The sequence below is a fragment of the Strix uralensis genome, chromosome 3, assembly GCF_047716275.1.
Source record: "Strix uralensis isolate ZFMK-TIS-50842 chromosome 3, bStrUra1, whole genome shotgun sequence".
NCBI lineage: Eukaryota > Metazoa > Chordata > Aves > Strigiformes > Strigidae > Strix > Strix uralensis.
The window spans coordinates 124,585,412-124,605,373 of record NC_133974.1 but is presented as its reverse complement, the minus strand read 5'-3'; the positions used below and the strand labels follow the sequence as shown (position 1 = coordinate 124,605,373).

Below are 19,962 nucleotides of genomic sequence, written 5' to 3'. Positions count from 1 at the left end.
CAACAGTCTGAAGAGAGACAACAAAGCCATGTGTAAATGTCAGACAAGGAGTAAAAATGTCTGTTGCTTACTTGCCTTTTACACAGATACTACTTCAGTGTCTGCATATATCTTCAGAACATGTTTCATAATCCTGGCATCATGGTTTATAGAGACTGAAAAGAAGGGAAAGAAAAAACTACCCACCAAGCCGAGGTAGGAATCTTTTGGCAGAGATCCCAAAACATCTCAACCAGAAAAAAATCTAACCTTATTTGGGAAAAACACAGAATTTCACCCAAACTATATTTGTATTGCAACTTTTTATTGTTAGGAGAGATGGACAGATATAAAAAACATGCTTTTGGAAATATATTAACATATGCAAGATGAGGTAATTACAGTATTTTTAAAATAATTAGAAAACCACTTATTTTAAGTCCAAAAATTGTTTGGACAAGTTGGCTATTATTTCACATTTGCTCTGCACAGCATATTTAAGTCTTCTTTCAGTGAGATTCTGTTGTAATCTATTTTTACTGACATGGAATCACACATAAATCAGCATTGTTAAGAGGTAAGTACAGAAGATGCGAAAGAATCAGAGGGATAAAAAACGTATTCCAAGATCACTGCCATCTTTAGAAGTGAAACACCCAGTCCTCAAGGAGAGCAGATAAACAGATACTGAACTCCTTGGGGACTTGAAAAGGAGGAGGGAGTCACAGGCTCACTATACAACTACAAAACTACCAACTTATCGAGTATTCTGAATTAGATCTTGGGCTACCAGCTATAAACAAGTGCTTATGCACTGTAAACAAAGTGAAAGGTAAATCCCACTTGCTTTGTTCAAACCAATTTTAAATCATCGTGTGGCTAAAAGTACAGGATTATTTGATTTCCTTATATGATTTGTAAGATTTAGTTTCCTTATATATAACTACTATATACAACAGAACACAATTATGGAAAACCTACTGTGCTTAAGCCTCAGGTGTTCAGAATACATTACAAAAATGCCCCAAAATAAAAACAGTTTGGTTCTCCCAATAATGAACTCCTAATCCTTCACAATGAAGGCATCCACATTCTAGTCTGTTCTGAATTACTCCATATATTAAATCAGTTGTTGGTTGGGGTTTTTTTTAAAGTTACTGTGTAAAAGCATGTATTTATAATGATAAATACAAAATTTTTAAGAAGAGGTATTTTAGGCTCTGACTTTAATGAAAGCCACCCACTTCGTTTTGTTCTAAAGCCGGTGATCCTCTAGGGATGAACCTGGAGCCCTCTCAGTAAGTTGCAGCCAACCTCTCCTGCCCAGGGAGGCTCACAGGGAACAGACCAGCCTCCAGACTGCAGCTCAAGCTGCCAAAGCTTCTACCTGACAACTTCTGCCCCATTGGGCTCAATGACTGAAACATCAATGAACAAAAGATTTCACATAACAATTGTAGCACCCGGTATTTTGTGCCACTAATGTTTTTTCCTTTTTTTTTTTTTTTTTTTAATTAAAAAAACTTGCAAAAATCAACATCATCCAAACACGTTGAAGAGTTCAAGGCTCCATCATACTTGGTCACTAGACTGGAAGAAATCCAGAGAGTACAAGCTGCAAAATGGAATAATTCTAGCTACACAGCATTTTCACCACTCTAAGTTTTTGGTATTGTCAGCTTTTTTTTTTTTTTTTAAACAAGTTGTTGGATACACTGCATCCAGTTTGCTACAGGCTAGTACAATAGAAAAAACTAACGTACGTCATACCAAGACAGTAGCTGCTAAGTGTTAACCAGGAATGGAAAATTTTAGATGTTCAGCTTGTAAAAAGGTTGACTTGTGTCATCCAAATTTCCTTTTCATATGCTAGCTGTGAACTTCAGTGGCCCAAGTGAATGCCACAGCTCTGCATCTTTGACAGGGTGTTGGTTATTCAATCATTAACAGCTCTTTCTGTTGCTCTTCTTGTTCTGAACTTTCTGTGAAAGGAGGATGTATACATTAGCAGAGAAGATTACACTCACCCCAATGTGAAGGATCCATTGACGAGTCTTTTTTTTCTAGTAAGATTAATCTTTACTTGCAATTTAAAAAAAAAAAGGTATATTTGAAGAAAGAAATAAGTCTATTATCTGCTCAGCTGTGTGGCAGCCTCACGGGGGACTGGCTAGGTTGGAAAAAGAGTTTTTACTCCATTGCCAATGACAGTACTCTCCTGAAGTAAACAAGCACTAATCTTCCTCCACACCAGTTGTAACAGACACAATTTTTAAAGTATCGTATAAAAAAGAATATAATTTTAACATATAGCCTTTCCTTTCAGTCCTTCTTTATGCATCAAATTGAAGAAGAGACAACTCATGTTCTCCCTTTTTCACAGGCCACGTTTAAAGAGGAAAGACAACTCATACTAGTCCAGAAAATCACTAGTGCTGAGATGATGGCAATGAACTTCATTACCCTCTTCAGCATTTCCCTCACACTTTGGGGAATAGGGAATGGAGCATTAAGTGTTACTGAAATAAAGGCATGAAACTACACGTGAAGCCTAAGGGAGTCTTTTTCCCTTCTCAAATATACTCCATACAGCATGTGTTTGATGAATACTAATTAAGAGTAGAAGCATTTAATTTGTAGTAATGAACTTCAAAGGCAAGATCTGACTCCCTAGTCTTCAATCACAGTAGACTCCTGTTACAGTCAGGAGAAACACTGCAGGGGTCAGACTGGACTAATAAATTTCAGCATAATCAATATACTCGCCTTTCTGTGCACGTGTGCATGCACACACACATACGTATATACACAACATTTGCTAATCACACACACATATATACACTTAACTTATGCTAATCATACCTGGGGGGTGGTGTGTTTGAGAAAAGAGAGTGCATCCAAAACTTGTTAGTGTTGTTAATAGTGTAGTTACTTACTGGCAGAAGTTCTACAAGTGCAACAAACTGAACCATATATTTGGATAGGAAAAGGGAAATCAACAGGATACAAGGCATGGCAACCACCAGGGAATCCAACTTTCTCAGCAGCATGCTGTTCTGGAAGTCCATTAACAGACAATTAGCAGATTTTCAGTAGGACATTTTAAAACTATGAGGTAATGCAGAGCCATTATAAACATGAAGAGCTGGCACTGACCTGCCTGCTCTAGACAGGACTGATAGGGCAGCCCCCACCTCCACAAGTGGGACAAAGCAATTAGATCTCTACTTGCAGAGATACAATCAATGCTGCAATTGAGGAAAAACAGAGAGAGAGACTTGCTTCTGTTTGGCAATCGAGAGTTTATCACACCTATTATACATCAGTGACGCAGGTCTGCTGACTTCTTTTAATTTACCGCTTTTCTGTAGATAAGAACATAAAAAAAATGAGACAAAAGGTTAAGTAAACCATTAAACATAAGGTAAGCCATTTTCACTGAAGTGGCACAGTTACGGCATATTGGCACTTCACAATCTCAAATGAAACGAGTCTTGGACTGGCCTTGTTAGGTAATGACCCTTCACCTCTGTCTCATGCTTGAGTTGTACAAAATACTACTAATTAAATGAATGACATTATAATGGTGGGAGCCCTGCCTTCAGGATTTCCATTTGTAGTTGCACAGCAGTAGGAAGACTATGAGTTTGTAATGCGGGGGTGCAGATTCCTTGCTCACACCCCATTGTTTAAGTGACAGCCCAATTTTTATAGATCTGCTCACAGCCCAGAACACCATCACCTCCACACCCTGCAGCTACCAGCAGTAACACCACCTTCTACACATCTCTTCAGTAATTACAACAGCAATGAAAACAGTATTGCAAATATCAAAGGCTTTAACAACACAAACACCAAGTTTCACAACTGGAGAAGTCACAAGAAAAGGAGTATTTAAAAAAAAAAAAATCCAGAACAACGCAGGTACATTGTTCTTTCCAGCTGACACATACAAGCAACAAACTGCTGCTCTAGACAGTGAAGTACTATCCTACCACTCCTGTCAATGTTCTTCAGCCACATAACATTCTGCAGTCAACCTTCCTCTCCAGTTCCTTCTTTTAAAGAATTTTCCCCCTCCACTTTATGTTATTCCTACAACTCCTTGCTGCACCACTCCTTATTTGAACTGACTGCACATACACATACCTAAAATCTAAAATAATTCATGTCAGAAGCACTAATAAGAATGCTTTGGGGCAGTATCCATGGACATTTTCATCATTGCAATACAGCAGGTGCTAGTTCAAGCAAACATTCAATTTTCTACCCTCAGATGCTGCTGAAATACGTCAAAAAAAAAAGAAGCAAAAACTGTAGGTTTATACACTGAGAAGAGAAAATGTATGTTGCAACACCAGACACTGCAGAGGTGGCAATCAAGCTGTGTTCAGATTAGCATGCTATATAATAGTGGCATTTCGCTAAACTAAAAAAATATAAGAAGAGACTAGGATTGTTATTTAGTTGTTCCAGGCAAACATCAACTGAGATAATAATTTTCTCATTTATGTCCAATTATAACACTGGTGACATTCCCTTCTTCCCAAAATTTTGTGCAAAGTTATTGTTGGTATATTTTTGCCTAGCCCAATAACAATCATTCATAATAAGCACAATCATTGACTGGAGTGAAAGGTGTAGCACTGTGTAGGACGCAGATTTGGGTAGAAAGCACCTCATATGGATAGAGTACTTGTTTGTAAAGCAGTAGCAACAACGTGTTTCCTTTTACCTGAATTGAGAAGAATGAGCATGCTTACTGAGTTATCTTTTTAATCAGTAGATGCAGGCAGAATTGCAGTTCTAAATGGCAGAAAGCAAGCAGTCTCTCCCATTAATTCTTCCCAAATGATTTTATCTCAGTCTTCGGACTGAGGCTGTTCTGCCTCTCAGCCTTGCAGAAGCCTGGCCAACTGCAAAGCGCTCAAGAGTTCATGACTCAGCCCACGTACTTGAGGAATCACAGGGTATCTGGAAAGAGGGAAGAATGACAACTCTCTTCCCTTATTAGAAAATGCAAGAAGTTGTTTATTTCCCACCAGTGGCCGTCAGCAGAAATCCTGCTGAAAAAGATGCAAAGGCCTTTATCCTCCGCAAGTGAGTGAACCCTACAACTATTTTTCTGCTCTGACTTTTCACCTAAGGGCAGACCCCATTTATGAAGATCAAATAGTCTCTTCCTTCTCAAGCAAGGGCAATAATGCTTTGGGACCTCCTCTCTAGGTAACAACAGCAACCTCACAGGGAAAGGACTGTGATCCCCAGTGGGACAGCGACAGTCTTTAGGGACAACACACGATAACAGCACTAAGCAGCCTCCAAAGCACCCGCAGTTTGCTCGTGCAACTCCAGAACATTTTACACACCAAGCGATTTTATCCACTGGTGGCACTGAGTTTTCCCCCACAAGCCTTTAGATCTGATTTTGATCAAAAGGTTTCTTTTTCAACAGATTTTCTCCAAAGGCACAAAGAAAAGTAATCACTAGAAATAGCTGGGCATTTCACAATATAGAAGTAGCTTCAAGAGGAGACTTACATACACCATGCATGCCAGTGGTGCAGCAGAGCCAAATAATGATGGTACCATCAGCCTCTTGGCTGAAAAACAGTGAAATTAAACATCAGAGTCATCAGAAAAATCTGGCAGAAATATCAGTGTGATTTCTAATAAAACCACTGATGGAAGACGGCTGGTCAATGTTATAAAGTGCATACACAGAGTTTGAGTGCATCTTATATGTTGGATATCAAGTTCTTGGTTCTCACATATTACTTACATAGAGCCTGATTAATATTTTACCAGTGACATAGCAGTATATTTATTACAGATGGTGACACCTTCAGTATTTGTGAAAATAAATACTTATAAATCAAACATGATAAAAATATTTAGACTCCTCAAGCTTACATTTTTATTGTCATTTAGCCAACGTACAGTTTGTTCTGAAGCAGAAAAGCAAACCAGCACTTCCAACACAGCAGCAAATGATAATGTTCAATAAATCCAATAGTCTACTGCCACTAAAAGGAAAACAGTGGAATTACTCCAGAGGTAAAGTAACTATTACCAGTGGAACTAACACAGTAAATTAAACTTCGTAAGGAGGAGACAAATTTAGTATTTTAATCAGGAGGAAGAAGTCTTTGAAAACCCAAAAAGCTGAGGGTGAGAATTTGCAAAAGCTGATCTCGCCCACTTTCTCAATGTTTTGCAGCCTTATGGGATAGGAGCCTGGGAAGTATGAAGGCAGAGGGTAAAAAGCAATGGTACAGTTCTCCAGGGCCAGCCTTCTAGGGTTTTGTTCTACCTCCCAGGATATTCCACACAAGAAAACAAATTAGATTTTTAAAGAAAAATGTAATAAGGTAACATGATTTCTCTACAAAATAAATCTGGCATTTTACAAAGAGGTCAGATGATTAACGCACATTCAGCAGATCTATGGGTAGGAAAGAAAACAGCTGTAAGAAGATCATAATGACATCTTTTATAAATACAAAACCAGGACTACTCTATACACAAACCAGGGGAAAAGAAACATTTAAATGCTTATTGCTGCAGTAAATATGATACGCTTTTGTGGCCCTTATTCATCTCCATACTTTTCACAGGTGCCCTGCTTTGCATAGATGGAATGCAGGAGGGTACAGGAAGGTCCTTCAGCTTATTTATACTCGGCTCTAATACAAGCAAGTGGTTGATTTATGGTACAGATCTATGATTACTACTTAGAAGACATGAAGTACTACAGCTGTTAAGTCACAAGGGCAATGAATCTTTCTGCTTCTAACCATCAAGAAAATGGGTGTCAGAAAAAAAATCATCAAGAGACAGGAATGAAGTATTATTCATCCCACCCAATTTAGGTGCTTACATTCCCTATAAAGTCAACAGAAGACAGTGTAAACCATCTAATCTTTTCCATATTGACCACAGAAAGGACCTGGGCTTCTAAATGAGGTATCTGAAAATAAACAGTATGGCCACCTCCCAAAAGAATGTATTTGGTGAGATTAGGTATTATCATCAATGGAAACATAAAAGTTACCTGTCATCTTCTGAACTTCAGATGCAGATCACTGCACACAAGGGAAATGGCTGCATAAACAAGTACTCTGACTTTCTGTTGCTATTCTGCCATTCGCTCCCCTTCCTCCACCACCCAGAGGAGGAAGGAAAAAATAAAACCACAAAAAGATAACACAAACATTGCTGCTAACGTTTTAATCATGCCGATTTTTCACAATTAATTGAATATCAAGACTGGAATAAACTTGCTCAGAAATTCATGTGACAATTGACAAGGAAGGGACAACACAGATCTTCAGGTGGAGCTTGCTCTTTCAGGTGCTGGGGAGACACCAGCATCCAAGATGTGTGTCTGAAGACTACATTGTTATAAGCACAGAGGAACACTTTTGAAGTTTGCCCTTACCAGCAAAAACAATGTAACACAGAAAAACCCCATATTTAAATTCACAGAAATACTAAAAGTGTTCCAAGCAACTCTCTGAAGCATGCAAATAGGTGTTTGGTGATTCCCAGCTGCTTGAAGATGTAGTTAAGCAACTTGTAGGGCCGAGGACTTTACCTCCCCATCATTCAAACAAAAGGAAACAGCTCACACCGTATCTCGCTGTGATGGCTTCAGGCCAGTCAGTTTATGCAAGAGGCAGAGATTTATAGGCTAGCTGTGAGAACTGAAGAGAAGGTATCGCAAATAACAGCTAGGGCAATGGGGTTTCCCACTAGGTAGACGGAGGAAGAGGAAAATAATTTTAAGCTTCCTTATTTCCAAAGCACAACCCTTATATCAACCTTCCCCCCCAATACTGGGAGGTGTGAAAGAGAGGGCCCTCAAAATGACCAGAAAGCCAAGGGAGTTTTTAGGATGCTCTACAACAGAGATCCTGAAAGTATCCACAGGACTTAGGTGTTACTTCCTTTAAGTGACCCACTAGAAATAAGCAACCCAAAATCCATGCATACTTGACATGGAGTTGTGTCTGTACAAAGTAGCTTCTGTATTGCCTAACTCAAAACTTCAACTTTAATGTGTGTTGAACTGCATAAACTTTGGTTATTTCCCAGGAATGTCATCCCTAAGGAGATGAGAAGAGTGGTGGCCATGAAGACCATGAGACAGACCTGGTAACAGTGAGATGCTTTGGAAGACATTGGAAGACATGACCTCAAAGACCACAGCTGTTACCAGTTTTGGTTCTTAAAGCAGCACATGGGGAAGGTGATATACTCTCCCCAACATATCATCATCTTCCTAAACTCTATACCTATTTCACAACAATGGGTAAATATCCAATAATTTTAGTCATCTGTGTTTTGGGGGACCTGAATTAACATTATATCCAGAATATGACATCTCAACAGTGCTTGAGTAAGAGTTGTACTTGAGAGGGAAAGAAAAAACCCAAACACAGACAAAACCAGAGAGTCTTAAGTCCAGTAAGAATCAATCTTTAGGACTGAGCTTTCATTCCAGGCTTTTCAGGGCATCACATGAATCCAATCATTAAAGAAACAATGGACCCTTCATAAAAGCAGAAAATCCTCATCAAATTCCAAAGCTGTCAGCTGCATTTGCCTGCCTAAGTTTCTCTAGCTATTTCCTCTGGATGTGGCACTGTCTTTCTTCTGGCCTCAAACATATCATATTGGCTGAGCAGCTGCCACATTTCAGTGATGGCTAAAGAGCTACCCATTTCTGCAAACAAAAACAAAGCCTATATAGAGTCTGGAGATTATTCATATGAAGTTATCATTTATCTAAAGTTACTGTACTGCAGTACTGCACTGAAATAACTAGAAAAACACTACTTGTGTTTCTTGTGTTATCTGCCACATCTCTCAGAGGTAAGTCAAAACCACCCCAGAAAAAAGCACCAAGCAAAACGAGTGAGAAAAAAACCCCATATAATCATCAGGTCTGAAAAATTACTATCAGAACAGGGGAGAATGGGTACCACAGTAAAATTTGACTTAGGCAGATTTAGAAATGAAACTAATTTTAAAAATAAAACTGAAAAGCGAATGAAGAATTGAACAGGAATCTACAACAAAGTGTTGAAATATCAGCCAGAATACACAGGGAGGGGTGAAGGTGTAGGGAGTATTAGCTTCTTTTTCTAAAAGAATATGATACAGCAGAAAGCCATCTTTTTTTTCAGTGATCCTGTCAGGTAGAACTCAAAACTTCCTGGCTTTTAACCATGGATTCAGACACTGATCCTCACTGGGCTTTGGTTCCTGAGTTCTGGTAATGCAGGTGACCACCACCTCACGAGACAGCACCGAGAACAGGCAGTGTGTCCAATTCAGAGAAATTCAGTATATCAACAGCTACTGATTTCGGTTGACTTCAATATGCCAGCAAAACAGCTTGCTGCTGAGGAAAGAGCACATCTTGCTTCTCGCTCCCCTTCACTCCCAGCTATGTCACCCCAACTGTCTCCTTTAATCATCCATGATGCTCGTCAGATCTTTGTCAGGAGACAATATAAGCTCAGGAACTTTGCAGTAATTCTCCTTTTCTTCCTCCCTTTGAGTTATTCAGTAATCTGACAGAAAATGGTTCACTCCCAGAGCAGTCCACAAAGCACTGTAGTTGTCAAAAGGTAAGGAGAAGCGGCAGTGCATGGAGCAAAAGGGGCAAGACCCCCCACTTTGGCCACACCATACTTCCCAGCTGGTGTACTGCATCTTGCAGAACACGTGGCAGATCTGATCGCTCTGCCCAACAAGGTGACTGTCTTCAGGCGTGAGCGACAATAAAGAAATATCAAAGTGGCACGTTTCACACGTGCAGTCCCTTATCTGATCCACAAAGAGGGAGGCTACTGCGTTATAACAGCGCTGTGGGCACAGAATAATTAGGAGAGACTAAGCTGGGTGCTCTGCTGAATCTGGTGACACTGCACTTAATGATTCAGTCATTTAAGGTAGCATCTGCTGGGTGAACATGCATGTTTGCACTAACATACTGAAGCAGCAATACAGAGAAAAAAAAGAGGACTTTTACACTAGTTTTTCTTTTAATAAGCACAGCACACTTACTTTTGACCTTGTAACAAATAAGAACACAGATAAAAGCAAGCAAAGTCAATTCCTTTTAAAATTTGACTTTTTTTTCCATCATACAGACTAACACAAAGTTATCCCAAGGATTCTTTAGAGAACAATAATGTAAAAGATGTTTTGAAAATCAGATTGATCATCTTCAGCAGTATAAATAGCATGCAGTAAAAATAACGTGTAGCAATAGGGAAAGCAGAACAAGCAAACATGCAAGGGAAAAAGACAACATAAAGAGCTCACTGATAAATACGGGGGTTTGGGCATGAGAAATTATGCAGCCAAAACTGTGCTACTGCATTTAGTTATTTTTTTTTCCTCACATGAGCGTACGAAAAACTACCGACCAAGTTTGTAAATCCCGCAAAGCAGTCGTGGATTTAACCACCAGGTGGCGGCGGCCATCTAAGTATTTCGCACCCGGGGGCTCCCTGTGCCACATCGAGCTGCCGAGAACTACGCTACGCTTTGAACGGAGAGCAAAAAAAACCCATTCTGGAGGAAAATAGCTTCTCTTCTTTTAGACATAAAGCAAAATTTGTTTGCTATTTAAAACAGCTCTCTTCGTAATTGATGACAGTTTTCCCAAAATACAGTTTTCTTGTAAGGAATCTGTATTTTGAACAGCAGCTCTTCTCAGAAAGTCCTCAAAGAGTGGTAGTTATTTCCACGAGTGTAAAACCCACGAGTCGGCTTTCACCTCTCTCTGCGCACCGGCTTGCCGGGCTGCTGTTGCTGCGGGGACGGGGAAGGAAAGCCCGTCCGAGCCGGGCGCTCGCCACTCACGACTCGTGCAGGGTGAGGGCTACAACCTTTGCTTCTGGGCTACGCCGGCTGCTTCTGTCCTCCCGGCCACGGCTAGGCCGGGCTGTGCTCCCAGCCTTGCCCTGGCGCCAGGCCTGGAACCAGAAGCGTCCGGCACAGCTCAGCCCCGCGCTGAGGGCGGCCGCTTTCACCCCCGCGGCAGCACCCCCAGTCCCAGCTGCCGCCAGAGCCCCCCGCCGGGGAGGAAGCCGCTCGTCCTGGTGTGGAGCGGGGCGCCGGACACCCCAGCGGCGGCGGGAAGGGTTTCCCCCGGGGTAGGCCCCCCCCGAGCCCCGGTACCTGGAGGAGGCCGCCCATCTTGGCGCGCAGGGCGCGGAACTCCTCCGGCGCCGCCTCGGGGTAGAGCTGCCCGCGCAGCAGCTCCTCCGTGATGTCCGCGTTGCCGTAGTAGGCGGCCTGGGCGATGCCGCTGAGCAGCGCACTCAGCGGCTTGGAGCCCTCGGGCGGCGGCGGCGGCGGCTCCGGCGCCGCCATTGTTGAGGGCGGAGCCACCGCCGGTCCCGGCCCGCCCGCGAGTACGGCGGCCGCGGGGGGACACGCCGCGCCGCGCTGGCAGGCGCCCACGCGTGTCCCCGCCGGAAGAGACGCACCGCGCTCTTCGCAGGCTGATCGTGACTATCAAGTACCCGCCGCGTAAGTGGAAAAAGCAGTGGCTCTGCCATCCGGACGGATTTTATTTCACGCAAATACCGAGGCACGCACTGCCGAACAATTGTACATTTCATTTCCGACCCACACAGGTGTAACGACACGCACCAACACGGAGCCTTCGCTGGCCAGTATCCTCCAGCCCCTGAAGCTTTCATGCAGTGCTTCAAAGGTATCTGTGATTAACAGAGGAAAAAATGAGAACACACGCCCCACCCTCTCCAAAAAACCCCACAACTAAAACCCAATCCCATTAACCAGAACCAAACAGGAATGACATGCCTGGGTACAATAAATTTCTTTCTAAACTGTTTCTTCCAAGAAAAAGCACTCCATTTTACTAAATACTTAGATATTTTAAGGAAACTTCCATAGGCTTTGCTCTCTGTCCCTTTGCTGTAAGATGCAGGGTAGATCACAAAACACAGTTAAGAAAAGGGTACTAATAAAAATCAAGTGTTTTCTCTGTGCACTGCTATACAAGTTTAAATATAAAAAAATATTAAAATGCTTTGTATATACACAAGATATGCAGTCACAAAAGAAACTGTGCTCTCAAGAGATGTCTACTGCAAATTTTCTTCTGCTAGTAATACAGTATCATTTACCATTTGATTTCCATTATTTAAGCCTTTCATAGCTGCACTCTTTTTCATGACAGACAAGAAATACCCACACTGCTCAAAAATATAAAACATAAATTTATGATCAACATGATCTGTTCTGCCTAGTTCTTTATTCTGCATCTTTTTGTAAGTAGAGAACAGGCAAAGAACATGTGCAAGTTGCCCCTGCCTGAGGGGGAGCACACCATACCCCTCCAGAAGCTAGAGGTACAGGAAGAACTAACAGTACGTGCATGTAAAAATTTATTCCAGTCTCTCCATTCATTTGAACAATATTTAAAGCATCCTTTTTCACGCATTTAGATTAAACAGCACCTTTAGAAGCTTTAAAGAATCTGGAGATACAGGAGTTTCTTTCAATCTCTAGAAATGAACACATAGGATGAGAAATGTAACTCCATGTGGGTACAGACTCTTCGCTGCACGGCTGACCCTTCTGAGACTCAAAACTCTTCTCTGACGAGTACAGTTCACTGTTGCTCATACATAGAAAGGAAAGGGAGCAAGGTAGTAACTCTCGTTACTATTCTGTTACGGAATACAAAGTAAAATTTCTATCACTCTGGTATAAATCTCTGAAGATATTGTTCCTGCTTTCTTCTGCTGCAAACTGAGGTATGTCATTAAGTCCTAATGAGCAACGCTGGTTTACTGACTTAGTTTGAGGTACAAAGACAAATTTGTTCTTATAATCACTTTTTGTTCTTGATCTCAGCCTACTCAGTGCCTTGCATGAAGATGGCGAAAAGCTGGTGAAAAGTGCATATTTTGACTTAAAAAACAGTATAAAATTATTCAGAATGCACATGGCAGCAACCGGTAACCTGTGTCTTTAAGAATATTATTTATTTGTTGTTGTAAACAACCTTATTTTTAAACAAATTAAAAATACATTGAAAAGTCTCTCTCTATGTATATACACAGTACATGTTGAAACTTCACTTCATTGCGATGCCATGGTTTAAGCAGAAAAACAAGAGTTCTTGATCCAAAACTCAGCTGCAATACAACGCTCTTCGGCAGTAGGGCACACCACGCTGCCAAGACCCGGTTCTTTCAGGAATACTTCATTTGTTATTTATCACCTGAACCGTTTTTCGGCCATAGTGGTAATAGCTGTACGCAGATGTTACCGTTGTGAAAGCCGTGATGCACCTTTGGGGAAAACAGTTCCTGTAAGTTGCTTGAATCTAAGTACAATAATAAAAAGTGTTATTTTTAAGCGTCTTCCCTATGTTTCACTACACAGTCAAGGACTATGTCCTACAGAAATGCAGTTTACAGTTTATACGCTGAAATTCAGTGCTAAATGGAAGATTAGATAAACAAAGGAACTGCCAGCCAGCACTAAGTAGCATACTTCAGTGTAATTGCACACTAGGCCAAATTTTTACCATATTAGCACTTGTTTTAGAGAAGGGAAGACAAAACGTCTGTTTCACTATTTGTACCCTATATCGTTTTTTCCAGCTTGAGAACTTGAGAACTGATGTGAGAAAGTATCCCTTCGTAATATGAATTGGGGGCATTCAAAACATACAAACCATACAAGACTTGAACTTACTGTTTTACCAAGTTCCAAAGCTAAAGCACAAGTTTTGGCTTCAGCCTCTTTTGTCCCCTTCCCAGACACTGGGTAATAACCATAATATTAATTAATAAATAAATAAAATTTCTAAATTAGCAGTGCTCCTCTGTGTCAAAGGTTGACACCACGCAGGTGTGAGCCACCGCTACAGCCCTGCCCCTCCATCACCGCTGCCCTCCCTGGACACACTGCCAGACTCATCCAGGTCATTTTTGAGCATTTAAAGAGGAGCCTGGTAAGTTACACCCAGCATCTCTCCATTATTCATGACATCATAACTCTCTCATGGTCCCGGACAAGCAGCAAGGTAAGCATCTTTCACAGATGCAATTCTGGATCTGGCTCTCCAACAGGATGAAAAACCCCACTGACTGTTAAGATCAAGGTTCCTAGTTCCTTAAAAGCTTTGGGTTTTGGTTTGTGGGCTTTTTTTTTTTTAATAAAATGCAAGTAACACTGGATTTTCCACTGCTTTAAACTAAGTTACTAAGTAATTCTGCTATCTGCTGTTCAGCCTCTTTGTTCTGAACTCTTACCTAACTGCTCAGGAGAAGTAACTGCACTTGTACACCTGCTGTCAGCTACAATTCGGATTCAGATACAGTTCAGATCTGCAGTGATAGCAGTGAAAGGAACAGCCATTACATAAGGAGGTACGTTCCTGTATGCCTGTTTTCATTTGATCCCTCCCCTTCCTTCCTATAGTCTAGCAGGAATCACCGATCTCTTCAGGTGCTTTTCAAAGTGGCTTCAGAAACCTAGATTTCAAGACAGCAGATACAGTACAAAGCAAAAGTAAGAAAACACTTCCTGTCTATTTTTTTACTGATATCAAGGTTGCTTTTCCAAGGACCCTTACAGCATATAAGCATATTACACCAATAAAGAGCCCATAGAGCGTTTCTACTTTCTTTTCTATTAATCTGAATTTACATTTTACCTGTGTACATCATGTCTATTCTGAAGACTTGTTTCTCAGCTATTATTCCCGGATCTTAACTAGCTTCCTTTGACTACTTTTTGCTTGTATAGTAAATTAAGTACCAATAAATATCTAGGTCCTGTGTCAGTTAAGAATAAACATGCAAAAATTCAGGCATACAGGTCTACTACATCATCTGGGCACAGTTTTTTGTTCCACACAATTAGATTAATCTCAAGTACCAGTTTCTTTAGGAGTACATTGTATTATCTGAAAAAAAAAGTGAAGAGATAAGTTACCATAATGTCTGCAGATATATGCTGTCCACATAATTGAAAACAGGAGCTGCTAAAGAAGCTGCCACCAAAATTAGCTGAACCGCTGTATTCATCTGATAAAAGCAAAATAGGAAATGTGACCAAAATGAAGACGTGTACTATGCAAGGAATACCAATATACACTTTTATTACTGGTTTACGTATTAGTCTATATACAGAAAACTTGTTTAGAAACCTCTTTTAATGAATCATTTTACACACTCAAAATTAGCATGTGCTCTGACAGAGTATTATTGAAAATCAGGATGCAAGTCGCCTCCAAATTAGCTGGCACTATTTTGGAACCGCACTCAGCAGTAGGAGTAAACAGCCCCCTCCCTCCAAACTAGACACCACCCCAAGTACTGAGGAGTTATCTTTTGTGACAAGTTGCTTACCTTGCTAATGAATGTTGGTTTTAATTGGGCAGTAGCGTAACAGGGGTTAAAATACCTACTGAGTGTTCTCTGTTGGGGGAGAAAAAGAGGGAAAAAAAAAAAAGGCAATTCTAGTATATTCAATTTGATACACCTCTTCACATGATACAGAAAAGTCAACTGTAGCACTAAAGAATTATACTGCTACTGCTCTTGTATGATATATTACACATCATACACAGGAAAAAAGTTATCAGTAAGTGACTCATCTCTATGAAACCTATTTTATGAAATCCTGTTCTGCTTACAAATCTATCTGGCAAAAGTGCAAGCACAGCATTACATCTTAGGCTATCCACCCAAGTTTTGAGCAACCATCTCAAGATTAAAAACTCTTGGTTATAACTTTGTTAAAGCCTTATTAATTTTTTTATACTTGTAAAAATACAGAAGATTTAATCAAAATAAAATGATTACACATTCATACAATTTTGTTTAATGCTATGCACTTACCGGTGGAGAAAGAGTTTTGTATCGCACATAAAAAACAGCAGCAATGAGCGCTACATCCCTCAGAATAATCATGGAAGTAAGTGAAACTGAAAAACCAAGCCAACAGGATCTACTGAAAAATCACATCCATGATTAAAACCAAAACAAAACCAAAAGAGCACAAAATATGAAGCAAGAATAACCACTCTCAAATTCTTCTGAACAAGTTTTATGCGTGACTGAAGATTTTTAATCCGACTTCTGAAAGGGTGTAATCTGAAGTCTTAAACCAATCCAGTCTACAAGAAAATTTTTGATATAGCTACCATTATTGCATCAAAGAAAATACATTTGAAAATGGCAGTATATGCTAGTTGGTTTTGTATATGGCAGCACACTCTTTCTGTAGGGTCTGCTGGAGGGGGTGGTTTTTAAGTATTTAATAGGAGCAAATAGCAAAGTGCAGCCGACAAAGCAAGAGTTCCAAGCCATACACAGTCTTCCTTCCAGAAACACAAGAAATATTACTACACATAAAATTAGCTTCTTTACCTTATATAGCACACTCAATTGACATTTTCTCACCTGGGATAAGATTTGCACAAGTTAGGCTCACATAGAGCACACTGATGAGAATTTTATCAGCGAGAGGATCAAGAGCACTTCCCAAAGCTGATTTCTGATTAGCCCAGTTTCGTGCAATAAATCCATCCAGCTAGGAAAAACAAAGTTCAATGTTTCTCTGTTAGAAAACTAAGAATAAAAACAGCTTACACATAGTACTGTTACAGAGATATTTCATGAACGACATCACGTAATACAGCTAGTTTAACTAAGATGAAGTACGATACCCGTTAGTTGATATTTGTATCATGTTTTTTCAACATTGCATTCCAGATTCTGGAAGCCTCTGAACATATTTAATTCTCATTATTTACCAAAAAAAAAAAAAAATAGGAAAAGATAACTGATGGTGGAAAATTCACATAATTCTTGTCATGATAGGTGTAGCGGGTACACCTGCACGTGGTAACAGACCACTAGATGCATAAGTGCTGCCTGGAAATCCTGACAGCCCCTTTGCTCCACCAGCACTAAGTCCCCTTCAGGCATCTACGAGCCCCCTTTGCAGTGTCTCAAAGGATGTATATAGCATTTCTAGAAAACAACGCATGTAAAAACTGGTTTGTTTTATTCATTTCCATTCTACACTGGAGTCTAAATTTCAATGCATGTCAATGGGACCACCGCAACCCACGCTATCCCCGAAGTATTTCCGAACTGATGCAAACATACCAAATCCGTTACGCCAGCCAAAACAAAGACACCTAGTGCAACATTGAAATTTTCTTCAACAATCAAATAGCCTAAAACTGGCGCCAAACCCATTCTTGCCATTGACAGTATATTTGGGATCGTCCAGGGGTTTTCATACTGTAAAGCAAGAAAGCAAAAACTTGAGGCCAGGAAGGCAAACGCCCGCTTGGCATGTAACAGAATTAATCAAGACAAACACACACTTTAAGCTGAACTGGCCACAAAGCCGTCTAGATTCTTGGAAGCAACCTGCCGCTTGCGCAAGACACACGGACACGGCCTCTATTAAATATTAACTCAGCCTTCAAAAGGAAAACACGCCGCCACCGAGAGGCCCGAAAAGCCCTTGTCGGGCTGTTAAATCTGGGCGTGACAGCGGTGTGCAGCTGGCAGCGCGATGCACCTCGGCCCGCCAGCGGCAGGGCCCCCCCGCCCGCTCCCCGGGCCACCCCCCCGCCCCGCGGCTCACGTACCAGCTCGGCGTAGCGCCCCGCCACACGCCGCTGCCGGGGGGGCTCCGGCGGCGCGGCCCCGCCGCTGAGGAGGCGCCAGGCCGCGGGCGCGCGCAGCAGCCGTCGGTGCAGGGCGGGCGCGGCGCGCGGCCCCGCCACAGCCCCCGCGCCCGCCGCCAAGCAGAAGACGCCGCCGTTACCATGGCGGCGGCCGCCCGCCCCTCCGCCGCGCCCCTCCGCCGCCGCTCCCGGTCGGCTGGCCAAAGGCCTTGAGCCGCCGCCCGGCCGCCTCCGCTCCGCGCCGCGGAGGAGCCCCCAGAACCCCCTGCCCAGCCAAGCGGCGGCCAGCATGGTGCGGGGTGGCGCCTGCCCGCGGTCCCTAGGCGCGCTGCGGCCCTGCCCGCCGCGGCGAGCGGCCTCCCGCCGCCAACGCCATCCGCCGCCCCGACAGACTGGCGGGGGCTTGGCGACAGGGTACGAGCTGCAGGGTGTGCGTGTGCGGCGACGGGGGGGGACGCGCGACTCTTTGCGGCGCTTTACGGCAGTCCCCTTCTCGGTCGGGCCGCGCGTTTTACGGCAGGCTGCCACCCGCGGCGGGCGCGGCGGCTGAATGACAGGGGGAGTCCCAGCTGTGAGGAGAAACAAGGGGAAAACCGCTTTTCCGCCGTTTTCCGGCCTACCTGTCGGCCGAGGTTCTCCCCCGGGAAACCCCGGACGCGGACGGCGGCGTCCATGGCGGCATGGCGGGCGGCTGCCCGGGATCACCCCGCTCCTCACGGCGGGGCAGCTTCGTGGGGCCGCGCTTCTTCCTGCAGCTGTTCTCTTAGAAGCCCTTTACGGAGGAAGGGGAAGGTTTGCTTTACCGTAAGAGGCTTCTCAGAGGACCTAAGTAGCCTCTTGTTCCCAGTACTTGCTCTTCACCCTCCCTTGCTCACGTTTACTTTAGCTCAAGGAGAAAGGAGAGTTTACTTTTCCAGATGCAATCATTTATTTGCTTGTGAGGCTTGCTCCTGCTCACCTTCCCTAACAGTGACACTTATTTTTCATACTTCTGGCATCAGTTTATCACCTAACTAACCCCAGGTGTTCAATCAGCTTTACACACAGGAGTCAATAACAGACAAAACAAGGGGAGACTCTTAAAAAAACCACCTAAAACCAAACACAAGAACCTAAACAATTGGATGTAGGATATTTAACTCAGCCTCTTCCAGAGATGTTTGGAAGAATTGTGAAAGAGGGCCTTGTTAATTCATTAATTCCTCTACCACATCAATTACAGTTGCCTTTTTTTTAAAAAAAAAAAACCATGGGGAGGGTGCAGCATCAGCAAGTTCAGAGGCGATACAAAAGCAGGATGAGTGGCTGATACACCACCAGGTTGTGCTGCCACCCCGAGGGACCCTGACAGGAACCTCATGGTGCTGGGCCCCCGGCTAGAGGCAGCCCTGCTAGAGCAGGGGCCAGATCCCTTCACCCCCTGGCCAGGCTGTGGTTCTGAGCACAGACCTCACAGGCCCAGGGCAGGGGAGGGGAGTGGAGTGGGACCCCCACTTCTGAAATTCCAGTTCTGTCCTCTCCCTTAAGCCCTGGCTCTATGGTGCAAATCAGATTTCTTCTACTTAGAAAAAAACTTCACCCCAAACTCTGCATTAATCCATTGGCAAAGGTTAAAATCAATGTCTAACACCTACTTCCCGTTACCTGATAGAGTAGGTAGCCACCTCATGTAGGATTAACTCCCACTTTGCGAGGTGGCATGGTTCCTCTGCTGCCCAAATGTTAACACTTGGGGACAGATGGCAACTACTGTATGCCCACACATCAAAAAAAGCCCTTAACCACAGTTACCGCAACAAGCAGACAAAACCAGGAAAGAGCAGGCTGCTTGCTACTGGATCCTATGTAGAGAGTTATAACTTCTTAGTTTTCTCTTAAGCAGTGCATCTGTCAAACTAGTTTTCAACTTCAAGTATATTAAACTAGATTCACACTGAGGCAGCACAGAGCAGTTTAACACATTCTTTCAAAGCTGTAAAGCTTGTGATTTCATACAAAACTGCTGTGGAAGGATGCTGTAGATCAGTTCCTTAAGTCAGGAAAAAAGCAGAAATAATGAAGCTTATTTTCTTGTCTTACAATTATGGAGAAATAAAAGAGGGAAAACAGAAGTATCAGCAATGCATTCTTGAATTTTTAAAATATTTTTTGGGCGGTTCTGTTTGTTTTTTAATACTTAACACTGAAAGCTTCTCCTCTGCCATTTTACTGCACTAGACCATGATTCTGATCTCCCAAAAGTCAGGAAACATTCAACACTGCTC

The 19,962-nt window shown here is 42.5% G+C and overlaps 2 protein-coding genes and 1 long non-coding RNA gene across 11 annotated transcripts in view; all 3 read right to left on the bottom strand.

Moving 5' to 3' along the window:
* Positions 1–11,415, bottom strand: part of COMMD1 (copper metabolism domain containing 1) — an 80,142-nt gene extending 68,727 nt beyond the window's left edge. For 4 of the 9 annotated variants that reach the window (XR_012628339.1, XM_074864292.1, XM_074864291.1 and 1 more), the window contains exon 1: positions 11,179–11,415. Coding sequence is in view for 5 of the 9 variants with exons in the window: in XM_074864292.1 (XP_074720393.1) it covers positions 11,179–11,373 (195 nt within the window). In the remaining 4 variants the exon portion in view is untranslated. The remainder of the gene's footprint in view (positions 1–11,178) is intronic. The other 5 variants (XR_012628341.1, XR_012628340.1, XR_012628342.1 and 2 more) reach the window with 3 other exon arrangements.
* On the bottom strand, positions 284–11,172 carry LOC141941479 (uncharacterized). The gene is made up of 2 exons (XR_012628343.1): positions 3,136–11,172; positions 284–3,035 (listed from the first exon to the last, which is right to left on the bottom strand). It is a non-coding gene; the product is annotated as an uncharacterized LOC141941479 (long non-coding RNA).
* A 988-nt stretch (positions 11,416–12,403) lies between the features above and the next one.
* On the bottom strand, positions 12,404–18,151 carry CRLS1 (cardiolipin synthase 1). The gene is made up of 7 exons (XM_074864288.1): positions 17,660–18,151; positions 17,166–17,303; positions 16,455–16,584; positions 15,891–15,976; positions 15,399–15,467; positions 14,983–15,074; positions 12,404–13,328 (listed from the first exon to the last, which is right to left on the bottom strand). The coding sequence occupies exons 1-7, from the start codon at positions 17,987–17,989 to the stop codon at positions 13,241–13,243; spliced, it is 933 nt and encodes a 310-aa protein (XP_074720389.1). The 5' UTR covers positions 17,990–18,151; the 3' UTR covers positions 12,404–13,240.
* Between the last annotated feature and the right edge of the window lie 1,811 nt (positions 18,152–19,962).

What these genes read in the sequence shown, in the direction of transcription:
- CRLS1 (XM_074864288.1), bottom strand. Translation starts at nt 17,989, where the DNA reads ATGCTGGCCGCCGCTTGGCTGGGCAGGGGGTTCTGGGGGCTCCTCCGC. An exon ending in CGGGGCGCTACGCCGAGCTG is followed by an intron (nt 17,304 to 17,659) that starts GTACGTGAGCCG and finishes CTTGCTTTACAG; the next exon opens with TATGAAAACCCCTGGACGAT. An exon ending in ATATATCTGCAGACATTATG is followed by an intron (nt 13,329 to 14,982) that starts GTAACTTATCTC and finishes TTTTCCCCAAAG; the next exon opens with GTGCATCACGGCTTTCACAA.